Raw genomic sequence first — 18,955 nt, forward strand, 5'->3', positions numbered from 1 at the left:
CAGCTAAGAGTTTATGCAATCTGCTTTATAACATTACATCAAGCTACAACAGTTAAAAATGCACTGTTTCACAAAGAAGCAGACATTCATTTACAATCTGGCAATTCCCTTTTAAAAGCAGAAGTTTTCCCTGCTAGTGACATGCCTATCCTGAAGGAGATAAAGCCAGACTCATTTTGAAGATGGGGCAGGTGGGTAGGAAACACTTCCAGAATGAAGTGTCCAACAGTTCTGCAGCCTGCAGGGCAGAAGGCTGCAGTATTAGTGTTCGTCTCCAGTAATACAGCTCTAAAGATATTGCTTTGCCCAAATGCCGCTACAAACGCTTCCAATTTCAAATTACTTCCAACAATAGGGATGTAACTCAGACAGGACATTCCACAATGAAGACCATTCAGTTAATGTTTCTATTTGGTTATCTCAGTTTTGAGATATTGTAGTGCAGCTTCAGTTCATCTTCTTTGCTGCAGACTCCCATTCCAACTTCTAATGCGTAGTTCAGGACAAACCTAACAGGAGGCTCAAGCAGACTCCCCTGCTGGGTACATGAGCACAACAAGCAAGTCACATAAGCCATGGAAGTGGATCCAGTCCATTTTCAGATTTTTCAGCAAGTGATACCAGAGCCTTAGTCACCTTAGGTGAGAATTTTATGGGGAAAATAGGTATACAAACAATACATAGTACTGCTTATGCATATTCCCTTATGGAAACCTGACCCGATGCTAAGAAGTTTCACTCAGGGCTATATGACTATTCTGATTTTACCTCAAAAAAAAAAAGAGGATTGATAGTGCTGCCCAGACTGCCTAATCCACCCACCACAGAAGCTTCCATTCCTTTTTATGGAATCTTCTCAATATTTCTAGAACTCGATACCTACTGCTGGCTTAGTCACACAGGCAAGTAGTGGTCTCGGTTCTGTTAACTAGGAGAATAAATATTGACCCCTCTGAAATCCACATATTATATAGTAAGTATATCTGAAGATAAACCAGGTGATTAGCTCTGAAATGACTGACCACGAAGAATTAAAAAGAAACAAACTGGCATAAGAGTTCTTCCTTGGATTTAAGGACCTTCAGGGCATGGAACTCCTATTTATGTTGTCCTGTAGATTTCACAAGACTTAATTCTTACAAGTTCTTTTGGTCTCTTGGACATGAAAGTGAGGGTGATTCAGCTTTGAATAGCTTTGCTTGCAATAACTGTCTTTTTCATACAGGATATCTGTGAATTTCCCCCAGCCCATAGATTCTCACGCATTCACACAGACTCTCTAGAAAGGTAAGACACTTTATTGAATTTGTTGATAAATTAAGAAAGGACTATGAACCAGACTTATGGGTCACAGGTGCTTGTAAACAGACATCAACTCCTTCCCACAGAAAGCCTGACTCCACGTGCTCTGCCAGAAGTCACTTTCCCCAGCGTTGCTCACAGGCTGCATAGTGATGGAGGGCAGAGAAAAAGTCTTCATAGCTGATGTTCAGGTGGGAAGGCAAAGAACTGAGAAAGCAAGTTAGAGAAATTAAAATAAGCTTTCAAACACCACATGATTCATATGGCCAGCCAGGAATATCACTACTTAAAGCAAGTAAAGCAAGCTCATGAAGTTGTTCTCAACACTCCTATTGTCACTCAACTCTAAGCTAGCTGTTAATATCTTGTCACCCTCTAAATCAAAGCCTACCCATTACAGTACACAGGGCACTTCAAATTAGTGAGAAAGCTGGAGAAGTACAGGTCTGCCCAGGCATTTAAGTGCCCTATAAACACTTAAGTGTTATAAGTGTATAACTTATAAGTGTTAAGCCCTATAAATATTTAAGTGCCCTATAAACACTCAGATCAGCTACAGTCAGCTCACATCAGTTGCCAAAACTGGAAAGTTATCCAGATCATCATACATTTCCCTCATATCTTCAGTTTCCCTGATAGAAACCTGTAAGCCACTCAAAATCCACATAAGGAACATTGACAGAACTGGGACTGGACCACTGAGACTAGATGATGACAAAAGTTGTTCCTTAAACCTGAAGAGTAAAGCTTGCTGTTGCCTAGCTGTGGCTGAAGGACCATCAGTGAATGTTTGACAGGTTTCTTTTAACAATCTTTAAATACCCTAAAATCAATCTCCAGACACTTTCGTTTAGACAGAAGTCCTATTATGGCTATTCCCATAAATTAAGTGACAAAGACTTTAGTCAGACATTACTCCAACTTGTTTTACAGTATGTATAGGCAACTCACATGATCTCTGTCAGTCTGATGTGCCACGGAAGGAATCCTAATGTGCTGTCCACAGGACCAAACTTCAAGACTAGATCAGGATCAGGAAATCCATTTGTACCTGTAACAACAAGTTAAATTAGGTTTTGTCAAATTCACCCGAAGATTTGTTTTAATTCTAATCCCTAAGGCATCTGCTTTTTCATTGAATGTATTTTTTTTTTTAAACGAAGTGAAGCTCCTGAGGACAAGTTAACAATTAAAAGCCCTGCTCTTGCACCACCTGAACAGGACCAACAGAGCAAAAGCTTAGACAGCCACTGTGGGCCCAGCTGGACTGTTATTTTTATGTCAGGTAGTTTTCAAAGGCTTGGTGAGGAAGTGATAAGAACAGTTACATTGTTTTGAATTAAACAGCAAACCTTAACACTGCTGTTTAAACTGACTTGTTCTAGTTTTGTCTAGGCAAACCTGATTTTAGTACCATCGAACATGCTGTACCCTGACTCACATCTACTACAGTCCTAACTCAGCTACATGGAGTTGCAGTCAAGTAAAGTAAAAGGACTACTAACACACAAAAACACCTTAAGAAGTTCCACTGAAGAACAAATTGATATCAAACCATCAAGAAAAATTGTAAAAAAATACTGTCAGATGAACTGTCTCTTTCTCTGTCTGGCTAAACCGACAATTTTAAGAACAACTTTCACTATGAAACTTCAAACTGTTGCAGGTGACATCTTTCTGGTTAATAAGTGAGGAAGAACAGGGCAATTTTTTTTTTTTGTTGAGGTTACTAAGTGGATAGCATGACCCATCCCAGGGCAGAGCTAAATAACACCAAACGACCTCACTAAGTGCTCACACTCTTACTGCCAATCCCTTAAAGCCCCAGTCACTGTCATTCCACTAGTCTAATCCCAACTCAGATAACCTCATTGTCTCTGGAATAGGACATAAACAGCTGTTTGAAAAAAGCTAATAAACTTCATTCCCTGAAAAGCTGAGACCAAATACTACAGTTTGACACACAAGGAAGTCTCCCCAATAAAACAGAAGCTAATTAAATCTTTAGTAGCTTGCTGTCTTGCTCATCAGTGAGAGCATCCTACTGACCTCCTGAGGTTGAAGACAATCAGTGGTCAAAGGACACTGTCTCCCTTCCATACACACTCCTGCCATGCCTGAGCTGCTCCAGGCTAAAATTGACAGACAGGCAGTAAGCTTAGAATGAACAGTCTTAGTCCAGCTTTCCCCGCTAATTCTACCAAGTTGATTAGGGCAACATGTGAAATCCAGTACAGTACCCCAACAGGACCCAAGAAGGTAAGCCGTTGTTCATGCACCTACCTCGCTCATCTGAAAAGCATTCCAGCAGTCATGACCCTACTTTGTTATAATGCTGCAATTAGCCATTATTATTGCATGCTATTTGTTGTTTAACTAATGCTACATGTTAACTGCAAGAGTGATTACATTTTATCTACCTTCAGATAGAAAAGTTTAATACTGCTTATTTTCTGTGAACTTCAGGTGTTATTTCTCAGTGCTTTTCTCACTTGTTTAAAAAAACCAAACTAGTCAAGAGCCTTTTTTAAGTTTAAGTTTAGTTGTAGTGGAACTTAACTTTGGGAATAATAGAACAGGAAACTAAGGTCCTATCAGATTTTGCTCCACCCAGATTTTGAAACCGAAGCTGGAGATTTCAAAAAGTTCACCTACTCCCCACTGAATCATCACAATAATAATCCTTCTACCAGATGTAACGAAGCTGTTTTCCCAAGCATGTGCATTTCTAAGGAAGGATGAAGTATCTAGATGTGTGCCATGTGCCACAGTCCAAATCTTATCTCAAAGGTAAGAAAAAATATAAAGCAAAAGCTGCTTATGTGTTCAGAAGCTAGCATGTTAGTATGAAAGAGCTTTGCAGGGAAGCAGTGAATACTTAGAGGTGGGGACTCTGGAGGAAGTGGACAGCTTTACTCATCAGCTGATTCAGTAGCTGAGTACTCCTCAGCTGGCCAGTTCAGCGGCAGGATCTTCAACACTGCAATGGCTTTTCAAACAGGAAAAGACCTTCAGAGAGCCCAATTAATGCTAGTATTTCCTTCTGGTTCCTATCTGAAGGAAAATGAAAATGTACACTGTAGAATTACAGTCAGAACAGCCTATTCACAACACAGCACTGTGCCTTCCACTCTGCATCCATTTCTCTACCTGAACGTATTAGCAGCACAGCTACTTCACATGTGGAAGCCCCCTCAGACCTACTAGAGTTACAGAATTCTTCAAGTATAGCAACACAGAAGGATTTGGGAATAGACTCAAAAAAAAAAAGAAGCCAGAAGACTTGGACACTCAAGGGACAGGAATCTGGCAACATCCCTTCTAGGTCATGAGTTCTGTGAGGGAAACATGAAGGAAGGCGTAGAGCTGACAGCACTACCCTTCTCTTCTCCACATAGATTTTAAGGCAACTTGAACAGCCCTAACTGATAGTCATGTTCTTTACTAAGGCAGCAAACAGCAAGTAGAGATAGTATTAATGCAGCTGATACCTACTTCTCTGAAAACAAGCTGGTTAGCTGAGGCATTGCTCAGAAGAAAGTACTCAAACTGAAGAAAACAAGCTGTAAGAATTATAGCGTGACTGGATTAAGCCACTTGACAAACTAGAACCATACCATTTTAGGACTAGACTTCAATAACTGCATCCTAAATATGAACAGAAAAGTTAAAGTCTACATTTACAGGTATTTAAGTCATAATGTGAAACCCAGAAACTTAGAGAAGTCACCATGAACACAAACCTTAAAACCATAGCTACTCAAGTACTGCTTTTCAGAACTCACTCTCAATTTAGATCAGTAACTCACAGATGTTTACTTTCAACACCTTGCCACTGAGGGTACACAGAAACTAAACTTGCCTACAATTAAAATAAAGTTTCTTAAGTCACTACTAAATAAGTCATGAAAGAGTAGTTCTTCACCTCCAACTGACCTAAACATTAAAACCGGGAAAATTAATAAGCAGGACTAGTTATAGATACTAACCTTAGTTATTAACTACATAGATTAAGCAGCCTGTTTTCAAAGTTTATAGTTTTGACTGATTAAAAGTCTAGGATATTTCTTCTTCTGTGCTCAAGCATGCATCACTGGAACCATAAGTCTGTCCCGTTTTTAAGGCTAGGCAGACTGGACCCTACACTTTTAGCATATCCAGGCACTGAAATGAATGGATAGGTGGTCTTGAACAACTGTTTGAGAAGCTCCAGTTAAACATGACTAGCCAAAATACATACACAGGTATCAACTGTCACCAGTTCTTTGCAAAGTGAGTTACTGTTTCAGACAAGCAATTATTGATTTCCTTAGATTGCCTTTAGGGTATAACAGGATAGATGTCTAGGTTACTTCTTTAGGTGCCGTATTAAACACATTTAATAATTCCATTACAGTGAGAAGCTATCACGCAGCATGCTGTCAACCGGGGAAAATTCAGTCTGAAATTAAGATTAAACTGCCAGTGTAGTCAGTCTGCAGAGCAATTCAGCTGATCACCCATTCGGGAAAAAGATTCCCTCTCTGAAGTCCAATTAATGGGAGCCACACTACAATAATGTGCCTGCAGACATCCAAGTTCAAGTGTGCAATCTGAAACCTGAACCCTGCCAAGTTAATTACAGCTGCAATTAACATGCATGGATCATCTAGGAAAGCTGAGCAAGTACTACAGCTCCATAGCACCTTTGCAAGTGGAGGCTTCTTCTAAACTAATTATCTCAGGTGTGGGATTAGGGCAGCCCCACCCTTTTCACAGCTATTGCACATACCCATGAACCTCAGTGCAGAGTCAGTAACCTGCATGAATTAGTAACAAAGGTAACTAAACTAGTGTGGGTTATACAGCAGCAATAAATCAGCAAGTGCTCTATCATTTGCACTCAGGGTGGTAATTAGGCAGCAGTAACAGCTTTAATTGCTGTAACTAGATCACTGCCCATACCCTGGTTTGCCCTATACTAACTTAGCAAGAAGTTAACCTAAGTTATAATAGTCTAGTTTCAGCGGTACTTTTTTTCAGAAAGCTCATTGCAGAACATACCGCAGAGGCTGTAAACTCTGAGAAGCTGACACTCTCCAATCTGGCTTAAGGTTTATTTTTTCTGCTTAAAGAAAAAACTCAAAAGGGAATAAAGCAGTAAGACATTTTTAGCACAAGCCTGAAAGTAATAATCGTAACTTACCCTGATAGATTAAGCAACAAGATGCATACACTCTAAGCAATAAATATACCAAAACCCAAATCTTTTATGAATCAAGTATTCTTTCCCCTCCTCCCCATAGACCATATCATACTTACTACTTAATAAGTTGTCTAACACATTCACATCCAGGTCTGTGTATGTTCTTTGCTGCTGTGCTACCAACTGACAAAAGTTCTGAGCAGCTTTTACTATGTCTGCTTTTCCATCTTCTGGGGACAGCACCTTCAATGTAGATTGGCAATTTAAAACTGAAAGTACAAAACACAGTTTAAAAGCAACAGAAATATAGTTGGTTTGAATATGCTTTAGCTATTCACAGGATATGATTAAAAGTCACTTGTAGATTACTTCATACATTATACAGCTAGTCAGATATACCTCATCCATCTCTTACAGAATTGGTAAGAATCTTCTGGATTTGCTGTATTACTAAAAAGCAAGTTTAAGGCAACTATTTTGAGGCGTCTTGTGAGAAGTGGTTTAATGTCAGTCTTGAAACAGAGTCTTCCAGGGAATTTGCAATGGTTCTTATGCTGTCAGACAAAGCAGTGAGAGGAAGGAGCCTAGACAGTAACCTGGAGGGTGGTAAGCAATGCAGAAAGACTTGCAGTTCAGGGAAAGGAAAAAAATTATCTAATCCCTACCCTAAAAGAGGAAGGTTTTTTAACAGCTACTGTGGACATTCATGTGACACGATGATTAAGCTGGGGCCGTCCCTGAAGACTATCACAGGATCTTTCAGCAGCACTTCGAAATTGATGCAAGAGTTACAATATTGATCTAAGATTGCTACAGAGAAGCTAGGAACCAGATAATAGTACCAGAATTCACCCATTATCCTGTAACTATGTCTGTGACTTAACAGGACATTTCACAACAATCTTATTGTCTACACTACTGTGAGGTAAAAGCCTTCTCACGCTGCATGACTTGCATCATTGTCAATTCTGATAATGTACTTAAGAGGTAAACTTACCAAGGAAGCTGAAGGCTACAGATAGTATACTAAACCCAGCTTGAAGTAACTGGTTTTAATATTAGCGTGTGGACACATTAGACTGATACAGAACTTACGACAGCTATAACTAGATACTTAAAAACAGCACTTCTTAAAACTGCAGAACCTGACTGCAAAGGACCACAGAATACAGTCAGGAGACTCATAAGAACACCAAAAAAACCTCAGTTAGCCTATCCAAAGTCACCACAGTAAAAATAATTGTTCCTTGATATTGTTTCGTTTGTCCTATGTTAAAGAATATTTCTCTAACAGTATTCTCAAATGTAAGACATGTCTTTTGGCTTCTCAAAAGTGAAAAAATTGCCGTTTATATTATAAACTGGACAGGTGTCAGCTTGTTCAGTTCCAAGTATGAAGCACCTGGTCTGACTGTGGAGCCTTCTTCGTATGAAAAATTCTAAAGAGAACAGAAAAAACTTCTGCTTTTCAGTTTCCAGTACAAAAGGTTCGTGAGACTTAAACGTACCCTTGCAGTTAGCAAGTCTGAGCAGTCTCTTCCAGTAGTTCATTTGGTCTGGACATGAATATCCTGATTGAGGTAGATGAAGTAGGTATGCTAGAGTTTAAGACATTAACAGCCTGTCTACCCTGTTTTCTGCTGGTTATTTCAACCTTCACAGGAATAGAGAGAAATAACGTGAAACTCAGATACTTCCATGTAAATACGAGCACCTTAGGCTAAGTTGGTTACAAGGCAAATTTATTCTACGACATTGGATTTCATACTAGAAAACCGGCACAAAGGATCTTACCATCCTATTAACTCTTGTAAGGGAAGCAAAACTCAGCCAACAGTATCTTAAACACAGCTAAATGTATTTGACCTTGTGTAGTTTTTTTTTCTTAAGTCTTTGAACTATGTAATATGATTATCTTAAAACATAATGGGTTTTCTACTATGAGACCTATTTAAATATGAGTTTTAAGAACACTAAGTATCAGCCTATCCCTCCAAGGCAAAGGCTTGCTTTAGTAAGCACATGCTTCTGATTTACTAGATTTTGAATAGACTTCAAGTGTTTGTGTTAGTCAGCATATCTAAATGAGTACTTACAGGAGATAGCGTTGAATAAGGAACATTAACTTTAAAACATGTTACTGTTTTCTACTTCTACTACATGCAAAGGCTGCTGTCACAAGGGTTTTTTATTATTTTGGGTTTTTTTTAAACTTTACATTGCTGGCATCATTATACATTGCCATGACAACCAGCAGTTTTGCTCATTCCCTTTTTCCTCCAAACTTTGAGGTGTAAGTTTGGAAAGATGGAAGTGCACGCATTGTTAACTTGACATCAGTCCCCTTACAGAAACTCCAGTGCTTTTTCAACTCTCTCAGCACACAAATTCATCTCACTGAAACAGTGGGGAGTTGAGCTACACCGATGCATTAAAGGGGTCATGGCACAACAGTCAGGCTAAAGATCAGACTACCCAGTCTATGGGAAGGAGAGGGCAACACTTGACTATTAGTTAAGAACAAAGCAGCACAATGAAAGTTTACTACTAGCCCAGGGAAGGTTGTGTGTGTTCTGATTATCAGTGCTTAATGAAGGAAAAGGTCACTGTACAGAGGAATGTGTTTAAGTAAAAGCAGAATTTGATTTATATACAGCTATTTAGTTGTACCAATCCCACCTCGCAATTCATCTTACCTTGATCAGCTTTGTCTTGATTTGCAAATTCCACGGTGTACTTGGAGCAATCTAGTCCAAAGAGTTCTTGCTGCTGTTTCAAGATTTCATCCATCAATCTTGAATTATTCCTCTTGAAAATACCTTTTAAAAAAAGGTTGCATTGTCAGCCAACTCCTATAAAGAGTGCTACAAAACAAATCTGACACTAAACAGGAAGAAAAGAATCAGGTAGTCAGTACTGGTTTCAAACTGGAGTTCACAAGTACGGCAAGAATCCAAAGCAAACACTATTGCACATGACTGATTTCAGTGACCTTGGAAAGACAGCTCGTGCTTTCATTCTTCTTTCACTCAGCCTGGTTTAAGTAGCAAGGTACAACTGTATAAGGGATAGTTTAAGACTTACTTCATTGCTCCTAGCATGCCTGCAATAGTTTGAGATAGCGGTGCCCCACGAGCACAGGACCACCAAGTCAAATTAACACCAAGTTTCTTTAATGCCCATGGTGCTGGAAATTTGCAGCTAAAGTCTGCTACCACTTAGTGACACACCATTAAGGCTGCAGGCTAACAAACCAAGTCACCACAAAGCAGGAGCCAGAAGACTAAATCTGCCTATAAGGCCACAGTAACTGTCCACTTTTGTGCCATAGATTTCCTAATAAGACGATTTCACAAGCTGTATATTCCAAGGAGTAAATACTTACATGTTTATGGCAGACATTTTAAGTGCAGGAGATTACAAAAGCTTGCTTAACTAAACATACTTGGGTTCCTGTTCTAAAAGAAGTTCTAGCTCGAGACACACAACACAACTATTTCTAATTAAAAGCCACAGTAAAAATTAAGTGTTACAGCTTAAATATTTGCAATGCAGAAGTGTGGCTAGGCATATTTACCTAGGAACTGATAATGCTTTTATCACACTCTATTCAGGGGTTGTTACTAAGAGCCTAAGTTTCATTCAGAAATCCTATATCAAGTACTTCCACTGACCAGTCTAAAAATGTCCACACAATAATCTTTCAAGAGACAATGAATTTGTATACAATTTTATGATCAGACTGGTGACTCATCACCTCAACCTGATTCTGGGATTAGAAACTGCTACAAACAGCAGTTTCCACAGCAGTAGTGGTCAAACAGTGTACAACCATTGGGTTAAGACCATAATACATTAGGAGTGAATTTGCATCATGAAGTGGTACAATGCATTTATTTAATACGCTAGTCTTTTAGCCCTAGCGAATCAGTATTTTTATACAGGTTTCATTAGAGGTTTTGAAGAATGGTAAAGCATCTGGTTTTCCTCCCATCCTGGATACTTCCTGCAAAAAAATAATTTATTTCATTCTACAAGCATAAGGGATGTTCGTAACCAATTCACATGTTGACACACATGCAATTCTCAGTAAAGCAGCAACCTCGATCAAAAAAGTGTTAGAATACTGTAAGTCTAAAGTTAAATTGTAAAACTTCATACACTAGTAAGCAGGAGCACACTCGTACATATTAAAAGTTGAGAGTGCTGCTTTGAATATGCTGTTTGATACAACTCTTCTTGGATAAGTCTGTTTTGTGCTGGAGTTTGCACTGATTGTCTTCCTTACACTGAAGGTCAGCAGCAGCGCAGCTATTGCAATTGCTAATCCCACACCATCTTCAAGTAAGATCTGTACAAGGTTACATTTGCCTCACCTCTAAGCGTCACTTCATTTCCATCCACTTTTCAAGATGAGGAAGAAAACCCCCTATGTTCAATATTCAGAAAAAGAGTTGGCATAATGAGGAAAGGCTCCCAATCTGGGAAATGGACAGCTGCTCTCTTCTTTCCTTTCCCTACCCAACACTAAAGATATAAATTCGTTTCTCATGAAAAGTGGTTGCCTATTCCTGTCAAAGACCAGAAGAATGGATTTAAGAATCTGCACTCCAGCTCTAAAGTAAATGAAGGTTTTGGGGATAGCAGGTAGGAAAGTAGACTAAGGTGCTTACTGCTCAGTAAAAAAAGGACGTCAGATAAAGGACTTGGTCCAGCTCTGAAGTTGAAGGTCCGTAATACATACAGTTGATACTGAAGACATGCTGGATGTGTTCTTGTGATTCTTCTGAAGATCACCAGCATTTCCCTTCTACTCTCCTCATTTATCTCTAGCTGTTCAAACCTGGGTCCTGTGTTGCTCTTGGATTAGCTATTTAACATAAACTGGAACATACCATAGTTGTACTTTACAGTTGTAGTATGTCTTTTTTGGAAAGACCTCCACACCTAAGTTACAACTGATCCACCAACCTTGACACACTTGCAGTTTTCCTCCAGAGAGGATCCTGAAGCACATCAGAACCTAATAAACATACAAGCTGACTGAAATCTTCATTTAAAACAATAGCATTTGGCAATTTTACTCCTTCAGTGTTTTGTCTCTCACTCAGTGCACCACAGACTTTATGAATGCACATGATGGCAAATACAGTCCTGCCAGAGGCAACGTACATAGGCAAAATTTACATTTGATTTTAAAAATTATTTTACATGGTAGTGGCTCAGACATACACTCCCTTCCCTTACAGTATCTCAAAAACCCATTTGTCTACAAGGTATTTTTTTTAAAAAACTACCTTGGATATATTTTCAAAGTTCTGGAAGATGCTGTTGATAATTTATACATGATAAATATAGTAAACAAGAGTTCATGAGTAGACCAACTCACTAACAGAGTTCAAGTGTTTCTAGGCAGCAAGACTTAAGCCCTAATTTAACACTACCCTCCAATTTTGTTCAGTTTTCCACAGAAGCTGAAAGCAAGTCCATAATGACTTTAACATTATAGAAAGCTAATGTTTGACAAGAGGTCTAAAATTTTAGCTGTTATTACAGCTGTTTGCTGTTAAGTGGGAAAAGTTTCAGCCCCACTACTGTTTCTAATAAGGAACACAAACATGGAATTGTCACTATTATTTCTCATTAGATACAAAAACCTGTTGTTTTTGAAAAGCAGAAACTGTTTTGTTCAGTCAGAACTCTGGGGTCTTTGTAAGCTGGTGCAAATGTGTATATTCCAGCAAATGAAGTGTTTTAAGAATTATGCACATTTAAGCACTACAATTCCCAAAGCAAGAGTAAAAAAAAAACACAAACCTGAAGTTTTATAACTACTGCAACTGTGTGAGCTGCTTCCAGGGTTAATTCTTGTTTTTACAGCACAAGCGGCAAACCTGCTGTTGATCACTACTCCCCATTAGACTGGAGGCAAACCAGAAGTGTTTTAGCTTCCTGCACTAGTCCTCCATTACACACGTCTTTTCCAGGGCACATGCCTTTTGCTCAGTTTTACAATAGTTACAAGCCATGTCCCTTTGCAATCACCTGTGGTGTTGCAGCATTTTAGGGTTAGAGACCAACAAATGTATTTTGTAATTGAGAGACTGAGTTCAGCAGAAGCAAGGCTCAAAACTGACAGGAACTGTGAACTGGAAGGGAACAACTAGCACAGAGAAACACCAGGTGGTATCAACCACTTGTTTGTCTAGCTAGACTACCACAGCCACCACCTGTTAACACCTTGGTAGCATCTCAAAGTTCAACATTCTCACTTGCCCTGCTTCTTAAAGCAGCAGAACCTGGTAAAACACAGAAGAGTCAGCTCTTCCTTACAAGGGAACACCTTAACCAAAGTTAAGCCTAGGAAAGAATGCATTTCCACAGCATTTTAGTTATTTGCTTTTTCCTCTCAACTCCCTTCCCATACCAACAAGGGAAAAGTTGTAAGGTAACAAGTCTGTTTTAAGCATCAAACTATTAATAGTTTGAGAAACGTCAAATCATAACCCACTTCAAATAATGTACATGCAAGAAACTGTTTTAACACCTGAACAACTTCTGCCTACATCCTCATGTTGGATCATGCTGGCTGCAGTTTAATGCAGGGAAGCAAGGTTTGCATCATTACACTGGACTTCACAGGACAGAGCGCTAGAAAAATGTGTTAGGCTTGTCTATTCCAGAAGTCTAGAAAAAATATAACTCAAGTTTGAAAGTGGCTGAGGTCAGTTAAGTTTCATCCACATTACAGCCACTTAAGCTAGCAAGCACTAACCAAACACGCCGAATTCAAGTTAGAACTTATGACCTTGTAGGTGACTATTCCTCCACATTTCTTTTTAGAGGGACATTCTGTACCAGGAGAAAGAGAGCTCAACAGCAATCAAGAGAAGAGATACTGCTTTCATATTACCCATACCTATATGGAGATTATCTTCTCTAGGTTAGCGATAGCCCTTTTAGTAAGTGTGATCTGAGGACCCCTGCCAGCTCAACACCAAAACACAATTGTTGGATTTGGAGTTTCACATGGGTGAAAACCCACAGCAGTTGCCATGTGGTACTGGAATCTCACAAAAAGCATTGCAGTGACACAAAACTAGAACATATTTATCTCCCCAAGTGAAGTGAAGGGAACACCCAGAAAGTGTTTTGGATTGATCAGATGTGCTGAACTACCGAGTCATTTGGAAGAGAGTAAAATCCTGTGTTTGGAGCTAGTGAAATAATTTCTTTTGCATACTGCAGTACTCAAGCCTTTCAAAGAATTTAAGAGAAAACTGGTCAAAGTAAAGCAGTTCACTGGAAAGCTAAACCCAGGATGAAGAAACCCAAGTTCTCAATACAGTCATACTATGAGCTTTAAAGAGCCTTCAACCTGAAGCATCCATTCAGGAGCCCAAAGTACTCAAATGGCAGGAATCAGCAAGCTCCCAAAAAGTACTCTAGACTTGTAACACTCAAGCAAGCTCTCTCGAGTGGCAAAGCAACTTTAACAGAAGAAAGTTAAAGTATGTAACACTGGTCAAAGGCTGGGGTGCCCCAGAAGATATCTAACTGCTATTACATAATTGCATAATCACTGCCTTCTGACTGCGCAAAAGCTGCCTTATTTCTCAGACATAAGGTCTTGACCAACACAGCTGGATTTCGATCAAGTAATAGGATTGGCAATACAGAAGTCCACAGAAGTAGAGTCTTGATCAGAAAACTAAAGTTTTAGTCAGTCTGGATTTAAAAACCAAGGTGCACATAGTAGCACTAAGTTTAAAACGGCTCAGTTCTGCTGCATATCAATGAAAACTGGGGCAATGAAAAGGGCCCCTAAACATCAGAGGCAGTAAAAGCATACCACCTTAGGCCTCCAAGCCTGCTGGGGTGGGTGGAAATCTCAGTTTTGAGCACTGCTACTCATAGCACCATATATTTAGAGTACAAGACTGGTACTTATATTATGGTCCTCTTGCACTCTGCAAAGACCTTTTTACCCATCTTCTGGCATAGTGATTTTCATGAATTCAGAGAAGACAGCCAAGTACCTGATCACATTCCTCAACTCTTACCCAATACCTTTGTAACATATTGGTTTCTGTAATTGCCCATGAGAATCAGCACAACTCCAGCCAAGCTGCCCTTAAGAGTCACTAGTGCAACACATTAGCGTCAGCTGGGATGCAGCTACTTATTTTGACACAAAAGAATACAGAAACAACCTTCTATTTAGTAATTTTGTTAAAAATATAGAAATTAATTGCTATAAACAAATACAGCTTATCTGGCACTTCTTTAAAGAACATCATGCTTCTCTCTCTTCCTATAGAGGGGGCAATTAAGGACACATTTTTAATTTGGGTCTTCTACAGGAAACTGACATAGTATTTCTTCCAGAAAACGGAACCATAGAAGACCACTCTTGTAATCAAAGTTTCCTGTTGCACTGAGAAGAACCTCAGTATTACAACACACACAATGAAGGAAAAGGAAACAAACTAAAGTACACACCACTACATCTAACACAGATTCACATCACTGGTCACTGTGTTTCCTTTGACACCACAGCCAGCATCAGTGGGGACAACATATCTTTGCTAAGTCAATAGTTGGCACAATTGTATGAATGCAGAACCTTGCTGAAGAAGCTCAGCAGACCGAAATTAAGTCTCACCACCTGAGAAGACAAAAACAAGTACACAGTGTAATTAAGGTTCACCCTCTGCTACTGATAAGAACAAGCTGTACCTGACTTCATTCCCCTTCACTACACTAGTGTTACTGCTGAGGGTTCCAGACATGACTATATTCAGAACCAGATTTAGCAACAACTACAACATCCTGCTTAACGACAAGTCTATCTGGAAATGCTGTACACTCAATCCAGACACCATAAGGAGCTTAGCACCAAAAGAAAGTCAACATATCTTCTATTACCAGAAGTAAGCATGTACTCAAGCTGTATGAATGACCACTTGCTTGCTCTCTGAAACCAGTCTAAAAGGCTCAGCTGACAAGATGCCGTGCAAAAAGCAGTTGTGACTGCTATCCCAGAAAACCCATTGAACACCCATGAAGAACATGCCCATGCAATGGCAGGCTACTCTCATCAAATCTGAAAGTTTGGCAAAAGCCACTGATTTAAAACATTTTAGTTACTCTGCATGAAGTCCTGCTTCTTCAGTTATGTTCCAAACAAACTGGAATTCTAGCTGGCAATTAAACCACCATATTCTGGTATCAAATAACTAAAAGAAGAATGAACTACTGAAGAGCGTCACATCTTTATACTAGGATCATAGCCATATTTTCAGATTTCAAAGGTATTAACAAAACCTCTTAACATGTAACTTTAGCATGAACATAATACATGGAACTAGCAGCAAATTATCTCCAAGATATATTTTTTCTGAACTGCTAACAAAAAGACAATTGTTCTGCAAGGTTATTTCAGCTATACTGCTCTTCGGAGGACATAACCTTGTCATTTCTGGTCATCATATTTCCAGTCCTGTAATAGTCTTATGTCTGACCGGATCTCAACACACATGCTGGAAAAGCAGAAGTAGCTTCTCCACAATGAAGGCATCGGACACTATAACAGCACTGGCTCCTCCCTGTCAGGCAGGACCTCAGCAGCAGTGGCTACCTACACACTGGCTGGTGCCTTCTCCTACCTCAGAGCTGAGCGGTTGCATGGTGAGCAATCTGAAAACCAAGAAACTCTCAGCTAGATCTGTTCCTCAAATCAGTTCTCATATATATAATTTGTGTGGCACAATGCAGGGATCTAAAAAGGAACTACACACACACACATAACATATTGGGCAACAGTGCAACAGCTTATTTGAGTTTTGACAGAAATTAGAGATCCCGTAAAATAAAACATCTCTCTTCAGGCTATAAGGGAAACTCTCACTCATGTTTGGCACTACCATTTGCTCTGCAGCATTTCACCTGGCTGAACACTTTCCGAATTGAGAGCAAAAATTACCAACATATAAACAGCTTTTCAGGAGGCGCTGACTGCTTTCTGTGTCCTTGACATGTTATGCAAATATTTTATTCCATTCCTTGACTTCCGAATGAGGAAGTAGTCTTCCACTGAAACACAAGATAACCAAGTTCCACAACAGCCCTGCACAGATGGCCAGTTTATACTGCTAAGTGACTGGTATTAAGCCTAGTTTCTTAAAAAAAAAAAATCTTAGAGAATTTAGCAAAAGTCAAGCCATTTCAGTCTTATACCACATACAAAGGACCAGACATGAAACAGAACTACTAATGGCAGTGGTTTTAAAAAAAAAATCAAAACCAACAAATGCCTATGCTCAGGGAAAGGCCTACATACCTCAGATGCTTTCACACACTTGACAACAGATTGCACCTACTTAGGTGGGACTCACTGCTGAGTTTTTCCTGAAAGAGCACTAGAAGGCTACTATTGCCGACTGTTCCTCTAACCTGGCATAAATCTACAGAGTTAACCTAACTTGCATGACATCTCTAGACAGCCATCAGAAGTGGCTCAAAACAAGAGTTAAACACTGCTCTCCTCCAGTCTCACCACTGACAGCAAGAGCATCAGGATCTTCAGCATGAAGCTTTCTCCTCCACAGAGGACAGAAACAGGACACAGTCCACCTCATGTATCGTTGGCCTTTCTGAGTTGACAGCTTGACTAGTCTCAGTTAGAGATCATCTCTCAACAGCTGGGTTGAAAGCTTCACTTAATATCTTGAATATGGCTGGTTTCATCTCCTCAGTAGGAAAAGGATAGGTATGAGGAAGACAGGTTTGTTCCATGATTGTTCCACAGAACATTAAATCCAAACTCTGAGCTTATCTTTAAGATACTCAGTGACGTGAAATCACTTATCTGTAAGAGCAAGAGTTCAACAGTCTTATACCTGAGACCCAATAATTAATATAATCACACAGCAGATATGAAGACACCAAAGTTTTCACAAGCACTGGTTCACAGTTAACTCAAACATCAAGTAGCGCCAGTTCTTATATCAAATGCAGACCACACACATAATTAAGTTTCACAATACAGGCAGCACACCGGACACACATGCTTACGTTTAAAAACCTTTCCACCCTGTCTCTTCACAGGAAATAGATGGCTACTCTCATTCATCTCTTTCTCGGAGTTCAGCCATAAACAGAGCTCGGAAGTGCTGGCAGCTTAAAGCCCTCCTCTGCCGACAGCCGGTCCCCTATACAGCCACGGCTCTCAGGTGCCAGCGGCCCCTGCCAGCCCGGGGGCGAGGCTCTGCCTAGAAAGGCCCCACCACCCTCCCCAGCCGTGAGCGGGCGGGACCGGCTCACGCCGGCACAGAGCCGGGGCAGGCGGGGCGCCCGGAGCACCGCCGACCCCACCGGCGCCCGGAGGGCCGCAGAGGCCGAGCGGCTCCGGGGCTGCCCGCAGCGGGGGAAGACCCCAAGCGGCAGGGGAAGGCCCCACGGCTCCCGGGGGGTGGGAGAGGGCAGAGGGCGCGGGGCCGCCCGGGCCGGCACTCGGGGCCCCCCCCGCGGTACCGGTACCGCCCCCACTCACCGTTGTGGTCGTAGACGCTGACGTAGGAGATGCCCACCGCCATGCACCACACCACCAGGCTGGCCATGTCAGCGTAGCTCGGCTCCTCCTCGGTCACCACCAGCCCCATGTGCACCGGCAGCTTCTGCAGGGCCCGCCCGTCCGAGCGCCACCGCTGCCGGCCCTGTGCCGCGCCCGCGGGCCGGGGCCGCCGCCGCCCCGCGCCCGCCCTGCGGAAGGCGAAGGCTCCGGCGGCGGGCGCCAGGAGGGCGCAGGAGGAGGCGGCGGCGGAGGCGGCGCGGCGGCGGAGCCATGCGCGGGGCCCGGCCCCGGCCCCGCCGCGCAGGCAGGCCAGCAGCGCGCGCTGCACGCAGAGCAGGGCGCGCAGCAGGGCGTGCAGCGCGCGCCACGCCAGCCCGCCCGCCCCGCTCATGGGGGGCGCGCGGCGCGGGGCGGCGCCGCCGCCAACCGACAGGAGCGCCCGGGGCAGCGGCGCGGGGCCCGCGGGGGAAGAGGGGGGAGTCGGTGGGTGCCTCAGCCGCAGCGCGCCGCGTGCCTCCCCGCCGCCGCCATCCCCTCACTGAGTCCGCGTCCCCCGCCCGGCAACTACCGCCAGCGCGGCCATCTTCCTGCCGCCCCGCCTGATCTTTCACCTCTCACCCCGCCACATGCCAGGCGCCCGTTGGCCGCCAAGCGGGATGCCGTCACTTCCGTCCGCGGAGAGCGAATGACGTGGCTGTGAGGGAAGGGGTAGGGCGGGGCGAGGAGGGGACGGGATGGGAGGGGTGGGGAGGCTGGGCGCGGGGCCTGCGGGGGCGGGGCCAGGAAGGGAGGGGAGGCTGGCCGCGGGCGGGGCCTGGGCCGGGGCCGCGCTCCCTGGCGGCCATTTCGGGCGGCGCCGTCGCTTCGGGCCGGGAGGCGGGGTTAGAGCCTGC

General features: G+C 42.2%; 1 protein-coding gene across 1 annotated transcript; it reads right to left on the reverse strand.

Moving 5' to 3' along the window:
• Window positions 1–1,276: 1,276 nt before the first annotated feature.
• NUS1 (NUS1 dehydrodolichyl diphosphate synthase subunit) lies at window positions 1,277–18,710 on the reverse strand. Its single transcript, XM_064447403.1, has 5 exons — window positions 18,042–18,710; window positions 9,184–9,306; window positions 6,604–6,756; window positions 2,254–2,353; window positions 1,277–1,509 (listed from the first exon to the last, which is right to left on the reverse strand). Exons 1-5 carry the CDS (start codon window positions 18,451–18,453, stop codon window positions 1,419–1,421), a joined length of 879 nt encoding a protein of 292 aa, XP_064303473.1. The 5' UTR covers window positions 18,454–18,710; the 3' UTR covers window positions 1,277–1,418.
• Window positions 18,711–18,955: the final 245 nt, after the last annotated feature.

Source organism: Phalacrocorax carbo, chromosome 3 (genome assembly GCF_963921805.1).
Source record: "Phalacrocorax carbo chromosome 3, bPhaCar2.1, whole genome shotgun sequence".
Lineage (NCBI taxonomy): Eukaryota > Metazoa > Chordata > Aves > Suliformes > Phalacrocoracidae > Phalacrocorax > Phalacrocorax carbo.

What these genes read in the sequence shown, in the direction of transcription:
- NUS1 (XM_064447403.1), bottom strand. Translation starts at nt 18,453, where the DNA reads ATGAGCGGGGCGGGCGGGCTGGCGTGGCGCGCGCTGCACGCCCTGCTG. An exon ending in CAGCGTCTACGACCACAACG is followed by an intron (nt 9,307 to 18,041) that starts GTGAGTGGGGGC and finishes TTTTTTTAAAAG; the next exon opens with GTATTTTCAAGAGGAATAAT. An exon ending in GTTAGACAACTTATTAAGTA is followed by an intron (nt 2,354 to 6,603) that starts GTAAGTATGATA and finishes TTGTTGTTACAG; the next exon opens with GTACAAATGGATTTCCTGAT.